This window comes from Delphinapterus leucas, chromosome 17 (genome assembly GCF_059928025.1).
Source record: "Delphinapterus leucas isolate spDelLeu-1000000601 "Yukka" chromosome 17, BTC_Dleu_Yukka2, whole genome shotgun sequence".
Lineage (NCBI taxonomy): Eukaryota > Metazoa > Chordata > Mammalia > Artiodactyla > Monodontidae > Delphinapterus > Delphinapterus leucas.
In genome coordinates, this window is record NC_143145.1 from 31,068,085 (window position 1) to 31,087,342 (window position 19,258).

General features: G+C 37.4%; 1 protein-coding gene across 2 annotated transcripts in view; it reads left to right on the forward strand.

The window, feature by feature from the left end:
* Positions 1-19,258, forward strand: part of ANGPT1 (angiopoietin 1) — a 253,440-nt gene that overhangs the window by 220,725 nt on the left and 13,457 nt on the right. For both annotated transcript variants that reach the window (XM_022584589.3, XM_022584588.3), the window contains exon 8: positions 18,662-18,792. In XM_022584589.3, coding sequence (XP_022440297.1) covers positions 18,662-18,792 — 131 coding nt within the window. The remainder of the gene's footprint in view (positions 1-18,661; positions 18,793-19,258) is intronic.

Here is a 19,258-nt window from a genome sequence, read left to right on the forward strand (position 1 = left end):
GTGGTTGTGGGGACTTGCTACAATATCCCTTTGGCCTCCCCCTTGCTAGTGCCTCAGACATTTGTAGAGTACATTGTATTATATTATCATATCTGTAAAAGTAACGATTTACCAATTGGAGATAAATTTTGCATGTGATTTTATCAAGTGACTTTACATGTTAATTTTTTCCATTCTTGGTTACAGTTTGTTCCCTAAAGTTAACTCCTTTGTCTTTTTATATTAACTCGATTAATAAATCCTCTATCACAGATAGTATAATGACAAATTTACAGATAGCCCTTCTTTGAACCAATAGAAAATTTGTATTCGCGAAGTCTGAATGATAGTGTTTCACTATTTAATGTACATTTTAGATTATAATTATAATCTTACCATAATATTTATAATGCACAGTTTGGTGATTTTCTTCTCATTTTATTATCTCCTTATTATTTGTTGGGGATGAATGATACTTTCAGGGTAGAACTATGGCTATGCTAAAGCCTCATTCTGGAAGAGATTCCACATGAAGAGATGAATACGATGTTTAAACAAAATTACCAAAAAAAAAAAAAAAAACCTTGAAAATAATTTGGCCAAACATCTTTTCGTACAAAGTTTATTTTTGGCCAAGATCTTTATTGGGAAGCAGTTTTATGTAATGGGTAAAATATTGTATTGGGAATCAAGAGACATGAACTCTAGACTTGGATCTGTAGTTACTTTTCTGAATGACCTTGGACAAGTTACTTCACTTTTCCAAGTTTCAGGTCCTCAGAAGTAAAATGAGGATGTAAGGATGAAGTCTTTTAATTCCAAAATCCTTTTTTTCAATCATTAAAGTATTCCCATGCCATGTGTATATTTCAAGGGCAAAAATCAGTGTGGATTGAAAAGAATTCTCTTGAGCCTCCCACGTAAATTTCAGCCTTGCTGTTTTTGTAGGTATTGCAAAACTTGTTTCACTTTTTAGTGAAGTGTTTTTCATTTCTCTGATCCTCTGGGCTCCATTGTCCTGGCTGGAACCAGTAGCAGATGTGTTGAAATACTAAGAGGAAATTTATTTCTTACAGCAGTTCTGGACTGATCAAGGTAGGCAAAAAAATATATAGGGAATCTCCTGGCAGTTTCTGCCCTCTTGAATTTTTAGCCTAGATATCAAACGTAAGGCTTTAAGTAGTTTTATTTGTATTTTCAAATAATTTCTCCACCTTGGGAGGTGTATTACTTTTATTTAGACTACGATTTTTGTTGTGGTTATACCTCCTAAAACAGAGAAGGAATTTTTGTTTGTTTGTTTGTTTGTTTGTTTTGCGGTACGCGGGCCTCTCACTGCTGTGGCCTCTCCCATTGCGGAGCACAGGCTCCGGACGCGCAGGCTCAGCAGCCATGGCTCATGGGCCCAGCCGCTCCACGGCATGTGGGATCTTCCCGGACCAGGGCACGAACCCATGTCCCCTGCATCAGCAGGCGGACTCTCAACCACTGCGCCACCAGGGAAGCCCAGAAGGAATTGTTTTATTCAACAAAATTTGTATTTTATACTCCTTGACTGAGATGAAATATTCAAGAGGGAGAAGGCATGGTCCTACAAAGTCACTCTGTACTTTCTTCAGGCCTTATAAAGATCAGGAAATCTCTTGGCTTTAATGCAGATTAATGTCAGTCTCTAGAGTCTTAAATTTTTCTAAGATAACAAAAGCAAATGCCTTGGTGCTGCTAGGTCTAAGTATTCCCAGGATTCCAGCTCCAGAATGAGTAATGCTGGGACTCAGACAACTGCTGTCCTAGAAACTTATAGGTTGGCAGAAATCGCTAGAATCAGCTAATGCTGCCTCCAGGAAATAATCTAGGGAGATGTCCTGTGATCCCACTGCTGGGGGTCCTTCTAAATGTTGGCCACCACTGAAAAGATGAAGGCTCTATCTTCAATGAAGAAAATATTTGTTATTTTCTATTCTGTGCTATCCTAGGGTAAAATATCCAGAGATATTTCAGTACAGTCATGTACGTGTGTGTTCACACATGTCTATACTCCTGTGTGATGGGGCTAGGGGAAGGGATAGACAGTAGACAGACAAACAGGCAATTACAATGCCATGAACATAGTGAGTTTGGAGATAAAGACAAGTGTGGCATGAATAGGGGGACCTAGCCAATTTTAGGGGCTTGGGAAGGCCTCCAAGGGGTAACCTAAGTTGACATAAAAATGACAAATTGGAATTAGCTGAAGAAATAGTTCAAGTTGGAGATCGAAGAGTGAATAGCATATGTGAAAGCTTGTAAGTGAGACCCAGCATGTCTTGTTAGGCAAACTGCAAGTAGTAAGGTGTTGTTTAAGCACAGAGTATAAAGGGATAATGATGAAGTATGATGCTAAGAGCAAAGAGGAGAGCCAGACAACTAGTAACATGTGAGAGACTTAGGACTTAGCCTCTAAGGGCAGCCCATCTGCATAGTCTTTTCTCACATCCCAATCAATTTTTTTTTCACTCAGTGTTTTTATTACTCTGTTCAATAAATATGAGTAACAACAATGTGCAAGACACGTGGGTGAGACAAATCCACAAAACTCAACCCGTATCCTTCAAGAGCTTAACATCTTTCCTGACTTGATTTTCTTTATCCTTTAAGTCTTAGCTCAGACTGTAGAGCTCTGCTTTTTATATTGGGTAAGGAGCCCCTTCTGTGTGCTCTCCCTGTGCTCTGTGCCTACCTTTATCAAAGTCCTTATCACACGGGGTTGTAATGGGCTATTCTTTCTTATTAAACTGCCACCTCTAGGAGGGCAGGGACCTCTCCACAACGCTTGGCATACATCTGGAAAGGAAGCACTTTCTAATAAATATATGAAAGACACATCAACAAAGGTATCTTTTGTGCATTCAGCAAACACAACTGATTACTATATGACAGTTATTGATATAGATGCTAGAAATTCGGAGATCAAGTCAAATTCCTGCCCTCAGAGGTTTATGGAATAGAATGGAAGCATATGACAGTTTCCATGTAAGGTTTTTAATAAAGTGCTGTGTCCTTTAGTTTCTTGGATTGTTGCTTGGATAGGATTCATTTCCCTGATCTATTCAACTGCAGTCTCTTCTGTTTATTTATTTATTTTTTACCTGTAAAAGTTAGGCAAAAATTTCTATATTGCATCATGCCAAGCAAATTAAATAAAATAAACACACAGCATACCTTATTCCCTAGGCCAATTAATCCTGGAAAAGGATGCTGTGTTGCTGTCACCAGTAAGTAGTTTGTGGGCTACAAGGACTAGGTACTCTGCCTGCAATTTTGATAGCTGCCACTTGGTGACAGTAAACTTTGATATTTTTAGAACTCACGGTTAAATAACTGAGAGCTTATCAGAAAGTACGAGATTCAGTTAATTATATTTTTTGAGTAAAAAATTTTTAAATAATGAAAATGACAATATAAAATATTGACTACCCTGTAACTAATACAGTGCTTTTTCTGTCTAGATGATCTATTTCTTTTCGAGAGCCTTTACTCGTTTCAACCAGAAGCACTTATAAAACCATTTAAAATAATCATGACAAGTATCAACAAATATCAACATTAAATGCTCAACTATAAATTCTGTGCCGATAGTATCATCATAACAATCAACTTTAACTAATATTAATTGAGCATTTACTCCGTGCCAAATATTTGCAAAGTGCTTTGATATGTCTCTTTTGGTACTAACACTACAAATGCCAGTGCTTATGCTGGTCTGCTCATTCTCTTTTGAAAGAATCAAAAGTGCTATTTTATTACCTGCCTCAATTAGAAGCTCAGCTAAACACCTGGATAAAGAATAATTTTAGTCTTATTCATTTTTGGGCTGCAAATGAAAAACACTTCTTTTCCCTCACATGTGCTTATGATCAATTCTAGAGAGAATTTTCCAGATCTGAAGATCAGAAGTCATTATATAAACAACTGGAGGTCACAACATTGTTATAAAGTAATTATTTTAATGAACTATGCTTTAAAAATAGCAGATGTGTTAAAGATCAAATGAATAGTTTGTACCTGTTTATAATCTGATTTTTAAACTACACCTAGTATTCTTTCTTAGCAGAATAATTACATCTGAATATTGTATGCTTCTTTAACATCACCTAACCTAGAACACATGCTGATAATTAAAGACATTAAGTCAATATTTCCTTGGCTTGTTAATAAATAATAATTATTAAATATGTAGTTGTCCAATATTCATAATTATTTTATTTCTCTCTTAACTGGATATGGTTTTGCTTTAATTTACATAACTTCACTAAAATTACTCTCTTACAATTCTTTTGAAATCAGAGTCTGCATTCATTCATTTATCCAGCCAGCCAGCCACCAAATTTTTATCATGTTGCTGTTATTTGCCTGGTACTACTCAATTATTTCCAAACTTGAGTGTGCATAAAGTCAACTAAGATGTTTGTCTAAAGTGTAGATTTTTGAATCTCACATCCAGAGATTCTGATCCTGGGATAGAACCTAGGTATCTCAAGCCTACCAAGTATGCCCAGGTGATGCTGATGCAGAAATAACACTTTAATGACACTAAAAGGACACATCATCCTTGCTGGTCTTGTGGAGCTAATAGTCGAAGAGAAGGAAGGAAACATGGGAGGGATAGTTGGCTTAAAGTAAAAGTTTCAGCTGCAGTATGTTTTAGCATGCCTGTTTGGTTTTTTGTTTTGTACTGTTTTGGTTTTTGATCAAGGAATCATAGACCTTTTCAAAAATTTGCTGGAGCTACGCATCTTCTCCCCAGAATAAATGAACAAGCACAAAATTTTGCTCACATTTATGTATGATTCAGCTCCACAATAAGAACCCTTGGAATTAGGCTATAGTTGGGCACTGAAGAAAAGCGGTGAACTTGGCTGGGGTTGAGGATGGATTGGGGTACATTGGAGGAGACTGAAGGGGACCAGGAAAGGCTTCGTGGAGGAAATTCTTGATTATTTGTGAAGTATGAGTAAGTTCTCGTGAGGCATATGTGGAGGATGGTGGTAGGAGGGAAGTCTTGAGATTCCAGCCAGAAGGAGCAATGTGGACAAAGACCCAGAGGTGGGAGAGAGCCTGCCTTAGTTAGACAAAAGCAAGTGTCTTGTATGTAGAGGTTTGCTGTGCTACAGAAAACGAAGGCCATATTACATGATAAGGAGTTTGGACTGTGTCTTACATTAATTGTGGAGAGAAATAAGCACACTGATGACTTTGGTCAACAGAAGAATCTGTTTATGCATGCTGGAGCCTTATTTGCAGAACTTATAGCAACACGTTGTCCAAGTACAACAAGAGAAAGTATTTCCTCTTTGCAAAAAACCTCAGAGTGTCTCTCAATGGTTTTCAGCATTCTACTCACCCTTTCCTCTTCCTCTATCTTCCCTTAGGGGATCCTGGAAATAAAGGTTCTTGCTGCTTTTTAAACAGAAATAAAAATGAGAACAAATCTACCTCCCTTGAACTTGTTTACACACACACACACACACAAATTACCAGTTTCAATCGTAAGTTTTACAAGGTCCTGACTTAATTTTTAGTAAAAAAGCAAACCCATAAACTCTCTGAGATGGCTGTCAGCCTGGTCTTTTAGGCACCAGAAGAGGTCTGGTCAGTGAGCCACTCGCTCGGAACTGATTCTGTCAGCCACACGTGACGCCAAGGGAACTGAAATAAGTTTAAGGGACTGTGTGTTCTTTACAGGGGTCTTTAGTGCCATGTAATTCATTTGGCACTCATTTTTTTTTATGTATCCTTGGAAAAGGGAGAAATACTAGAAGAACGTTATTTTTATTTAGAACTAAAAACAGAGAATCACTACAGTGTATATTTCTGAACTTTGAGAAGCATGGTTTCATTGTCACAGCTTACATGAAAATCGTTTGTTTGTTTTTTTACTGTATGGAGTAGAGTGTACTCTTTCAGCACTGTGCAAAAGCACTCAAAGACAACAGAGTGTGAGTTCACTATCTTTTTTTTTATGGAGGAAGAATTTATCATGAATTTTGAACAAATGCAATCATCATATCACTGAGAAAAACTGAGAACTGTATTTTACTGGGGTTTTGAAACGAGTCGCTGTTAACAATGTATCGTGTGTCAAGAGTTTGAGAATACCTGGGTGGTTGATAAACTCATTTTCATCAAAGTTCTACATTATATTAATATTTGTAAGTCAAGGAAGGGACATTAAAATATATGTTGTCAAAACTTAGATGAAAAATTTGTGTAAAATTTAAACATGTATAATGAAAGCTAATACTATATAAAACAATCATAATAGAATCAGGGAATTAGTGAAACTGGGTTCTCTGAAGTTTCTCATTATTTGGGGCTGAGGTTTTCTATAACTCTGGAAATGTATCTTTCTTAATCACAACACAGATTCCCATGACCCTTGCTATCTCAGGCATTTTTCACACTTGCACATCTTCCACTAAACATGTTCAAAGTTATCTATCAAATTACATATCTACATCAGGGCTTCCGAAGCTTAAGAAGCAAATAAGGTACTCCTTCTTAAATAATGGTTAGATTAATACACTACACAAATTCTGGGGATTCCCCAATGATTCAATTCCATTTGAGAACAAATGATGCCAATTAAGGAAGACAGTGTCATAAAGGAAACTTTCAGGAAGTAAAGATGCGAATTAAAGGATAGGTTGGAACGGGTGATCTTTTCAGGGATTTTTCCAAGTACCAATTATGAGTAAAGAAAGGGAAAAAAAATACACGTGCTGCATATATGGAATCTTAAAAAAACGATACTGATGAACCTAGTGGCGGGGCAGGAATAAAGACGCAGACATAGAGAACAGACTTGAGGACACAGTGGGGGAAGGGAAACTGGGATGAAGTGAGAGAGTAACATTGACATATGTACACTACCAAATGTAAAATGGATGGCTAGTGGGAAGCAGCCGCATAGCACAGGGAGATCAGCTCCGTGCTTTGTGTCCACCTAGAAGGGTGGGAGGGAGGCTCAAGAGGGAGAGGATATGGGGATACATGTATCCTTATAGCTGATTCACTTTGTTGTACAACAGAAACCAATACAACATTGTAAAGCAATTATACTCCAATAAAGATATTAAAAAAAAATACACGTGCTGGATTCAGCCAATAAAGCACCCTATTATATGGCAAGAAAATCTTAGGATTCTCAAAAGATTGGAATTTTACTTTATTAAAGAATAAACATTTGAATTAAAGGATTGTTATTCAGGCATCTGGGTTCAAATTAATGTAGACCTTAAATTAGGTAGTCAGTCAGCAAAGGGACTCTGGTTTCTTGTTCTTTGTGCATAGTATTCTGCTTGCTCCATATAAAAATGAGGAAAACTTTCAAAGGAAATGGGGCCTATGGATTTGAGAAAATTGGTCCTTTTCATCTTGAATTTCTCCAGCTTATTGCCTACATACATGTCTTAATTAGCTCCATGTCTATCTCACTGTCTTCGTCACTGTCTGTATGCTTATGTATGTCTATCAATGTCATATACATTTTGCTTGTTTAATTTAGACTTATTCATATAGCTCGTGTTTACCATGCTTCTGTGTAGTTTATAGTTATTGGTTAGGGAAGTTTGGTTTCTTTGTTTAATTTTTTATTAATATTCATAAGTACTCTACATGTGACAGTCTTTTCAAGGCTTTTATATGTATTACTTCATTTAGTTATCACAACAATATTAGAAGGACATTACTATTATGAGAGTCATTTTACAGATGAGGCAACTGAGCGTCAGAAAGGATGAGAGCTACACTCTAAACCCAGACAATTAAGCTCCAAACTCTGTTCTGTTATACTATCTCCTGAGTTCTATAGACACACATATGCAAATACAATGACACAGTCCTACTGTTTAGAAGTTAATGTTGTATATTTTTTTGTGTGTGTGTGGGAGTGGGGAGATAAAAGGAGGAAAATTTTGGTTGATGACTTTATTGTCAGTTCTTTTCTTCATTCATACTTACTTTGTACCAAACCACCTATATCTTCTTCTTTTTTTTTTTTTTTTTTTTTGCCATACGCGGGCCTCTTACTGTTGTGGCCTCTCCCGTTGTGGAGCACAGGCTCCAGACGCGCAGGCTCAGCGGCCATGGCTCACGGGCCCAGCCGCTCTGCGGCATGTGGGACCTTCCGGGACTGGGGCATGAACCCGTGTCCCCTGCATCGGCAGGCGGACTCTCAACCACTGCACCACCAGGGAAGCCCTACCTATATCTTCTTGATCTTTATGTCTCTTTAAGTATCTCTCAATCTCTGTCACGTCCTTAATTCTTAATTAGTCAAACTGTATGTTATTAGATCTTTTAATCTTCCTACTTACATCCTCTTTTCTTTTGAAACTTCTTTTGAACTTTTCCTTCTACTTATAGATTCATAACTATGAATGTAGATCATTGTCATACAACTCTCTTGTCGTTGGCATATGTTCGCTCTTTTTTTATAGGTGCACCAACTTTGCTTCATATATTTTCCTATCATTTTCTTACATACTCATTGAAAGGCTATCGCAAATAAGTACGTAATCCGTTCACCTATGGACAACGGAGTAACAGAATATATCTCCAACATACAAAAAATAGTGTGGCACATAATGACAGATTTATTTAATACAGCCTCCTCCAACAGAGATCACAGTCCTAAGATTCAGCATTGGAAAACAAGCCCTCTGTCCTCTAACACAGAAGACGGAGGCTTTGAAACAGATCTTTAAAATGAATGCCCTGTTTCTGGAGGGAATTATGCAATAGAATGGACTCATGTATAGATATATTGGGTTGGTCATAAGGTTTGTTCGTTTTCTTCCGTAAGATGGCTCTAGTAGCGCTTAGTTGTCTTTGACTTCATTTGAAACAGTTTTGTTAGATTGTATGTGACAGCTGTCATATCAGCGTGCATTTAAAAAAAGACTTATCAAAACTGAATTTTTGTGTAGCCATTTTAATATTGAAGATAAAAAAAGCAACATTTTTGGCATATTATGCTTTATTATTTCAAGAAAGGTAAAAACGGGGCCGAAACGCAAAAAAGATTTGTGCAATGTATGAAGAAGGTGCTATGACTGATAGAACATGTCAAAAGTGGTTTGCAAAGTTTTGTGCTGGAGATTTCTTGCCAGCCGATGCTCCACAGTCGGGTAGACCAGTTGAACTTGACAGTGATCAAATCGAGACATTAATTGAGAACAATCAATGTTATACTGTGAGGGAGATAGCCGACATCCTCAAAATATCCAAATCAAGCGTTGAAAATCATTTGCACCAGCTTGGTTATGTTTATCACTTTGCTGTTTGTGTTCTACATAAGTTAAGCGAAAAAAACCTTCTTGACCATATTTCTGCATGCGATTCTCTACTTAAACATAACAAAAGCCCTCCGTTTTTAAAACAAATTGTGATGGGCGATGAAAAGTGGACACTGTACAATAATGTGGAATGGAAGAGATTGTGGGGCAAGTGAAATGAACCACAACCAACCACATCAAAGGCCGGTCTTCATCCAAAGAAGGTGATGTTGTGTATATGGTGGGATTGGAAGGGAGTCCTCTATCATGAGCTCCTTCCGGAAAACCAAGCAATTAATTCCAACAGGTACTGCTCCCAGTTAGACCAACTGAAAGCAGCACTCAACGAAAAGCATCAGGAATTAGTTAACGGAAAACACATAATCTTCCATCAGGATAACACAAGACCGCGTATTTCTTTGATGACCAGGCAAAAACTGTTACAACTTGGCTGGGAAGTTCTGAGTCCTCTGCCATATTCACCAGACATTGCACCTTCGGATTTCCATTTTTTTCGGTCTTTAAAAAATTCTCTTAAGGGAAAAAATTTCAGTTCCCTGGAAGACTGTAAGAGGCACCTGGAACAGTTCTTTGCTCAAAAAGATAAAAAGTTTTGGGAAGATGGAATTATGAAGTTGCCTGAAAAATGGCAGAAGGTAGTGGAACAAAAGGGTGAATACGTTGTTCAATAAAGTTCTTGGTGAAAATGAAAAATGTGTCTTTTGTTTTTACTTAAAAACTGAAGTCACTTTTGGGCCAACCCAATAGATCCCTTTGTCAAACTTGATGGTCTCACTTCTCATATTTGCTTTAATAGATCATTCCATGAGCTATTTCTTCAAATGTCTGGTGGCAACCACAAACTCATTCCATCCTTATTAAAAGTGTCCCACTGTATGATTTGAGCAGACCATTAGGTCATTAATACTGGACAAATTTCAAATCAGGAGAAAAATGCCCATGGGACTTGAATTGTAAAACATAATTGTATTATTGGAGTTAAAATGTTACTACATATAAAGAATCTCTTGAGATGAGTAAAACTTAAATTCTAAACAATTTGAACGCTTATTTCATAACTGACTCAATAAATATTTACTTAATGCCTGTCATGTATATTATACATGGAGTTTACAAAGACGGCTAAGAGATGAAGACTTCTCATCAAACGCTTATAGTCTGATGAGGAAGAAAAGGCACATTTATAAAGAGAAATACTACGATAGGCAAAATGAGATATGCCACAAGAGAAGCAATTTATCTGTGCAATGAAAATTTGTAGAAGAAAGAAGAGAAAAGGCTTCCCACATAATATTTTGTCTTGAAAGATTGTTGATTTTGGACTTGGGAGAAAGGGATCAGTTCAGTAAAGTTCTGGTCATTTATAAGCCCAGGATACACTTGCACAGTCCTGAATTAAAGAGAATAAAATGTTTATCTTGAAGATGTTATTTTGAAAACAATTAGAAAACATTGTTTAACTAGAGATAATTTTACTATATTAGGGAAGGCTAATATAGAGTTTGTCTTCCCTTGTGCTAAGATAAAATTTATATTCTTGCCTTTATCTCAAGGCTTCCAGCCTTAGTAGTTCCCACTGTAGAACTCTGTACTTAACAAAAAGGACATTTTATGAAAATAAATAATTTCCAGCTTCAAATGCTAATAGAAAAAAAGGAATAAAAATCTATCTTAAATGCTTAGTATCTAAATAAGTTCATTGTCTGCCTTTTCACTTGACATTCCCAGCACATTCAAATGACTCATGAATCTCCTTTATTTCTTATCTTTTTTGATCTTAGATAACCTCAATTTAATTGTGCCGTGAATTTCACAGCCCTTTTATTGGAAATATCCTCCTCTTCCCTTCCCTAAAGTCCATGTCTTCCACAGCCTCCCAAACTAATCTTTTCCACTAAACGTTTTGAGCAGTTTAGCATCTCCTGAATTTTTCCCTTGCCCTTTTTCCTACAATACTAATTATTTGTATACCTCCCTATGACCTCTTCATAACAGCAAACAAATGCCCAATCTTGCTAGAAGTCTGCAGTGAGGCAAACACTGTTTTCTCTCTATATAGCTTGACAAGAGAAATATTGTCTTTACGTTCAGCAAAAGATGTCACCTATATCATTTAAACTCAGTGCTAAAAGACATGCTGTGATATCACTCTTTGCTGGTGCCCAGCCCTTTTAGTAGGGTGGGGGCAGGGCAGGGAGGATGGTTACTGCAGAGACAGCCCTGGAGCAGCAACCAGAAGACATAACAGTGTTGGGAAACTCCGTCAGATTGAGTCATTGCTACCAGGCTCTGAAAGAGAATCATGGGGGTTATTTTGCATTTTCTTCAAGTGATTGTGAAAAAGACAAACTAGTTCCATATGGTGGCAGGGAGAGAGCTCAGAGCCAAAATAAAAATCTGCTCAGCTTGTCAGTATGTGAGACCTTAAAGTTCAGATATCTAAGAGTCTGTCTACTGTTTAAAAGAGCTGAGGCCAAACTTCAATTTGTCAAACATACAACTCCCACTGCCTTGGATAATGAAAGAGACTCCCCCCGCCCCCACCCCGAACACAGTGAAGATGTAAAAATGTGAGAAGTATAGCCATCTCTTAAGTCGACAAAATTAGTGAGAAACTAGATGCCTGGGATTGGGCTGCCTATTTTAAAGAAAATAAAGTTATAGAATCACTTGTATGATACAGAGGTATATTTTGAAACCTACTCTTCCATAATAGAGTGCACTGTTGTCCTACATTCATTAAGAAATGTGATTTAGTCTTTCTAGTTACTGAAGTTTCTGTTAAGTGAAAGAAAAGGAGTAACTATATTTTCATCAAGAATGACTAGAAAATCGTGACCAGTTTCAGTATGCATGTGTTTCATTTTCCCTTCAGATGCTAATTGAAAAAATTAAAAAGCTGACATTCTTTAAAGTCACTGACCAATTGGTACTCATAATTTTCCCCCCCTTCATTAGGAAAAATGGTTTGAAAAGGATAAATGCCATGATTCTATTTTGTGGCTGCCTTTTTGGTCACAGTTAATGGTATTTTTTGGAGTTTCTGTGCTGTTGTTATTTTGGGGTCGGTTGTTGTTGTTTTGGCATCCTTCATGTTTTTGTTCCTAAGCCAGATACTTTGCTCTGTAATAACATTTGGTTTTTATCTCCCAACACATCATCCTTCATGTAAGCCACATCTACACTGGCTGAACATAAGAAATAAATGTCCAAGATTCTCATGGTGTTATTTTGGGGGAAGCATTCTCTCCAGTGACCCACACTTTAAGTCCTTTTCACCATAGTCATATGCAAAGCTGACTTTGCCCCTTCTGTGTATTGACTTTCCTTTTGTAAAGTGATGTTCCATTATCAGAATAGAGAAAGTCATGGATAGTTAATTATACATATTTTAGAAATTAACCAGAACCATTAATAAAAAGAACCACATAAATATTCTGTTTGAGCCTCAATTCAAATAAGTTTTCTTATCTAATTCGAAAAAATACTTGGTATTAGTGAATGGCCAGCTCTCGGTCTGTCCCTATCAGATAACCAGTTACAGTTGTTGGCTTTGGGTCAATAATTGCTATTCTGTGCTAGGTAAGAAAGAATGAGCCCCTTAACTGTGCAGAGGACCTATCCTTGACTACACTGTTACTCCCAGAATCCTTGTGGGATTCCACAGAAGCATAATTGGGCTCATCTGTAAATTGCTTAAACTAGTGTTGAGAAAAATTATTTTTAAGAAATGCCATCTCTATTTCCCAGTGGAAGAGAACAACTCTTCCTTAGAAGAGCATAAGCAGCTCCCTGCAACATGTTAAGGATATCAACATAGAAGGGATGAATACTACTGTATATAAATTACACGTTCTACTCAGTCTTGTATGGTGAAAAAATCCACTGTTCCTCAAAATACTGGTCTCCTCTACTTTTTTTTTTACTGAGATATAATTGACAGATAACATTATATTAGTTTCAGGGGTACAGCATAATGATTTAATATATGCATATATGTATATATTGCAAAATAATCACCACAATAAGTCTAGTTAGCATCCATCACCACACATAGTTAAATTTTTTTTCCTTGAGGTGAAACTTTTCAGATCTATTCTCCTAGCAACTTACCAATATACAACACAGTATTATTAATTATAATCACCATGTTGTACATTGCATTCCCAGGATTTATTTATTGTGTAACCAGAAGTTCGTACCTTTTGACCACCTACACCCATTTTGCCCACCCTTCACTTCTACTTTTATATCATTGCAACCAATATGTTCTGGTATTTACATTGCACTATCTTGGGACTCTCTATGCTTCTGCTTCTTGTTTTCAAGATCCCTAATCTGGGCAGGCCCTTAAGGAAATATTTTACACCTTATTTGGCTTTTATTTTTTTTCAAAATAATTTTAGTTGAAGAATTTACCATAAGCATATTTTCATTTTGAATTTGTTCTCTGATATCGGTTGGGTATGCACACAATACAAATAAGCCATTCAATAAAACATAAGAACTAATAAGAAGACGTAAGTTTTCTTCATTTATTCTACTCGCATAATATATCAGACATGTTTTCATATTCTGGAGTCTCTGAGAAAATGAGAACAAAAACAGAACTGGAAAGATCAAGAAGGGTGTATGTGTCTGTGTAATTTTTAATTATTTCAGTTGGTTGACAAGGAAATGGGATGTTGAGTACCTAGCTAAATGAGATGCAAAAACTATCCTTCTGAAAATATGGCCCAGGTATATTTTGGTTATTAGGGTTATTGATATTTGGGTCTGATTTTACTTGCTACCTTCAGCCTACTGAAAATTGATTATACCCGTCATTAGTTCACATCCATAATTTCTTTATTCAGTGAATGTTGAGCCTTTTCCTCAGTATCAGACGCTGTTTGTTCTAGATTCTGGTGATTCAGAGTTGAGTAAGACACAGCTTATGCCTCAAGGAGCTCACAGTTTATTAGGAGAGAAGACAAGTAAAAAGACAACTAAAATAAAGCACAGTAAGTTTCATCATAAAGGTATCCATCTGATGTTCTTTGAGATCATACTTGAAATGAATCTTAAAGGATGAGTAGGAATTCAGCAGTTAGAAAGGCCTTCCAGGGAAGGGCCTTCCTGGGAAAGGGGACAGAGAAATGAGAATGTGATGCTTTGAGAGAACAAGTGTTTGGTAAGCCTGGAATCATTATGTATGTGTGCAGGAAGTAAGAGATGGGAGGTGTGGGGTTGGTGTGGGAGGAAGTAAACAAGGGCTACGTCTTCAGAGTCCTCATAAACCACAATAAGGAACTTGGACTGTACCTTTCATGTGCTGGGAGAACAACAGGGCTTTTAACCAGAGCAGAGGAATGACGATGAGAGGCATGTTTTGAATGAGCCACATGGAGAATGGATTTTAGGGGGAAGTGGAAGGAGCTAAGCTCAAGACACTGAGACCAGTTGTAAGACTTTTTTAATAATACAGAGAAGAGCTGCCAGGACTAGACGACTGACCTTCAAGTCTTGATTAAGTGGATCTGGAAAAATGTCTCCTTTTACTCACAGACCCTAACATACATCGTTGATGAGTTCTGTACTGGTGAAGGTCAGGACAAAACACTGTAGATGTTTATTCTACAATTTATTCTAACCCTACCGTACATACTTGCATACATATTTAGAGATATGTAAAGGCACCCTTAAACTTGTGACAATTGATGGTATAGTCATACAATAGCTGCCAAATTATGTTGGAGAAGAATATGTAATGACATGGAAACATAGTCATAAAATCATATATGAAAAACTTATTGTTAAAAAGCATGTGAAGTATGATTTCATTTGTGTTTATACATGAGAAGAAACTTTTAAAGGGTACAAGATTGACATAAGTGATTACTTCTAGAGTGGTAAATGAGATGGGCCTGTGGGCAGAAACTTTACTGGCACTGTTCAAAATGTTTATAGAATATGATCAGGTATTACATGTATACTTAAATATAAATAATATTTTCTATTTGAAGAGGAAAACAAACAAGGAAAAGACTAAGTGTATATAAACCATAATGTCAAGAGTAGTTATATTTGGAGATGAGATTTGGGTTACTTTTTATTTTCTTTTTGCTTTTCTCTACCTCTTAAATTTATAATTATGCATTCCTGTTGCCTTGGTAACACAAAGAAACCATTGTAAATTATGAAGCTTGAATTATAACCCTCATATAAAACTATAAACTATATTCAGCACATAGCAGTCACTCAGTTAATATCAACTCAACATTTGTGCTAAATTACCTGCAAAATACAGTGTAGAAAATCACTGTGTCCTGGAAAGTCTATCCCCATTAGTGAGCTTAAAGCTACTGCAGGGAAAATGGTATTGACTTACCTTAAGTCAATAAGAAGGAAAGTCATCACAGTTTATAGAGAATCCAAGAATCAGAGTTGGAATTAGCATCCCTCTTGCAAAAGTGCCTGTGGGCTAAACTTACCCACTCCCAGTGGAGAGGGAGATTTCAGGCCAGCAGAGTCATAGCTACTTAATTTTGAAATCATTCATCTTCCCCCAGACTCTGATTCTGTGTTCACCAAGCAAGCAACTTTCTGATTATAATTTGGCTTTCTATGTGAAACTCCCTCTAAGGAGACCATGAGACTGGGCCCTTTATTTTGACTGTAAATGGAGACCTGACATAAGTCCCCCTTAGTTTTGCAAGTGTATGTCTGTCTCTGAGAGGCTGAGAAAGTTATCAAATTAAAACTGCAGACCAGATCTAGAAGGTGGTGAATTCACCCAGGTAACATGTCCTAGGACTCCCTTTGGTAACCTCTCACCTTACTTTGCCCTGATGAAACCCACCTCCACATTGGCTGCCTACAATGTAAAACGTGAATTCCCAGTTAGAAATTCTACAGTTTTGCATCACCAGTGACTTTTAGCCTGACTCTCAGAGTTTTAAAATGTAAGCTTGGGGCTTCCCTGGTGGCGCAGTGGTTGAGAGTCCGCCTGCCAATGCAGGGGACACGGGTTCGTGCCCTGGTCCGGGAAGATCCCACATGCCGCAGAGCGGCTAGGCCCATGAGCCATGGCCACTGAGCCTGCGCATCCGGAGCCTGTGCTCCGCAACAGGAGAGGCCACAACAGTGAGAGGCCCGCGTACAGCAAAAAAAAAAAAAAATATATATATATATATATAAGCTTGTATTTGATAGTTCATTAGAAGGTTTCTTCAGCCTTCTGTTAACTACAAGTTCTATTAATTATTGAAACCAGTAAAACTTGAGTATGGTTTAATTGTGTATTTTGCTCTGGCTAAAAAAATCTCTGCAGAATATGTGTGAAATATTTTGGCACAATTATACAACAGTACTGTTATTTGCTAAAAACATTATCAACCTCACAAAATAATAATGGGACATATACATATACTTAGGTGCAAACACAAGTCAAATATGTACATATGGAAAAAATATATATATATATCTTCAAATATTAATTAATCTTTATTATTTCTGTTTAATAGTAATGTAGAATTTTGTTCAGAGCTGGCCTGGGTCCTAGTAGTGTCTCACTCATACAGAGATTTAATCACCCATTGTCTATATGGTGGATAGGATTCATAAATGAGACTCAGGCACAGAAGTGGTAACACACATGGATTTGAAGGGAATATTGCTAGATAATTTTGATGAATGAGAACCTAGGAGTTTTAGGTGGAGTTAGAGAGAGGGGTAGATCTCAGTCAGAGAAGACTTTGAATATCAAACTGAGGCTACTGACAATCTTAGTTTAGCTATTCTGAGCCCTGACGAGCCAGTGAAGGGCCTGAGCAAGTTTGCATTTGTTCAGAGTGCCCAGATGGATATGAAAGCAGCATATGGGATCCATAGGGAATGAACAGATGTTAGGGAACTACGTTAGGCAACTATTGTGATTTGTTCACTAGTTTCTGAATTCTAGACCAATATTCTTCAAAATGTTCTCCTTGGACAGTCTGCAAGGAGTAATCTGAGGTACTAGTTGAAAATACAAATTCCTCAGCCTAGTGAATAGGTCTTTTTCACAAATGACCAGATGATTTGATATATGGGCAACTGTTAGAGAGTCCCTGATCTAGGTTAATGTAAATTTTATATAAGAAATGTTTCTAGGGCTTCCCTGGTGGCACAGTGGTTGAGAATCCGCCTGCCGATGCAGGGGACACGGGTTCGTGCCCCGGTCCGGGAGGATCCCACATGCCGCGGAGCGGCTGGGCCCGTGAGCCATGGCCGCTGAGCCTGCGCGTCCGGAGCCTGTGCTTCTCAACGGGAGAGGCCACAACAGTGAGAGGCCCGCGTACCGCAAAAAAAAAAAAAAAGAAAGAAAGAAATGTTTCTAGAGAGTAAAGCAGGGTCTTTGAAGAATGCCATTTTTGAGGTTAAACAGTTGGGGTTTAACTTAGTTTTAGGAATACCACCAGAATGTAGGTCCCTCGAGGGCATGGCTTTCTGTCTGTTTTGTTTGCTGATATATCTTAAGTGCTTAGAACAATTTCTGGTATATAGTATGTGCTTAAGAAATATTTGTTCAGTGAATACATAATACCACCAGAATGTAGGTCCCTCGAGGGCATGGCTTTCTGTCTGTTTTGTTTGCTGATATATCTTAAGTGCTTAGAACAATTTCTGGTATATAGTATGTGCTTAAGAAATATTTGTTCAGTGAATACATAATGACTAATAAGAGCTTGGATTTTAAAGTCAACCATAGTGAAATTCCAGCTTATTTAGCCTCTCTGAGCCTTGGTATGCAAAATTTTGATATTGATACCTGAATCACGGATTTAATATAAAAATTAAATTAAATAACAGCCGGAAAGCATTTAGCAGAATGCTTGGCACAGAGTAAGTCCTCCTTTAGCACATCATCAATATTCAATATTAACACAGTGATATATGCTATAGTGACACTCTACAGGGCATTTTTTGTTTAGAGATCAATACTTGTAGTAATAAAATAAACCCATTTTCCTTTTGTGGATCCTACATTATCAGAAAACCATATGAGTTTAAGTATGCATAGTAAAATAAACATCAAGCACACAAGCCACAGATAATTTTACCTATATGTAGTTTGATGTCCTTCCTTCCTTCCTTCCTTCCTTCCTTCCTTCCTTCCTTCCTTCCTTCCTTCTCTTCCCCCCCCAACCCCTTTTCTCTCTTTCTTTCTGTTCAGGGAGCTTTGGTCTTATACCAGTTTGTTGGAAGGGCTGAATTCAGAGAAGGGAGAGAAACTGATGAACAAGGTAAACATTCAGCAAACCAGTCTTCTGGGTTCTGTTACTCTGTTGAATGGCTTATCTTTCTTTTTTTTTTAACTTCAGGTTGTATTTAAAGGGTCACACTGGGACAGCAGGAAAACAGAGCAGCCTGATCTTACACGGTGCTGATTTCAGCACTAAAGATGCTGATAATGACAACTGCATGTGCAAATGTGCCCTCATGCTAACAGGAGGTAAGTCCTACGGGGCCTCTCTCTGAGTTATGTCTCATTGGTTTGAGGCTTGAGGTTTCTTATCTATGAGAAAAGACTATGATCTTCTGGTCAGGAAACTTAAGAGCAAGTCCCTAGAGATCATTTTGTTCTGCCCACTAATTTACCATATGTTCTTGTGCAAGACATTGCTAGCGTATTTAGAAGTTTGCCTCCTCCCCCAGCATTTATGGTGAGGGTGTGCTAAGCTTGGTTCTGAATAAATTCTTGAACCTCTTAAAGTCCCAGTTGTTCTGCCTTCTAAATACTCATAATGATACCCATAGTGGAATGAACAGCAATTTGAGGATTCAGCATACAGAAAAAACAAAAAGTCAAAATTTCTTACAAAATGCTTTACAACTGTGTAATAGAGTTCATTGACCATTCTGTTGAAATGGAGTAAGAAAAATAAAGGGGTGTAGCTAGATATAAAGTTATACAATTC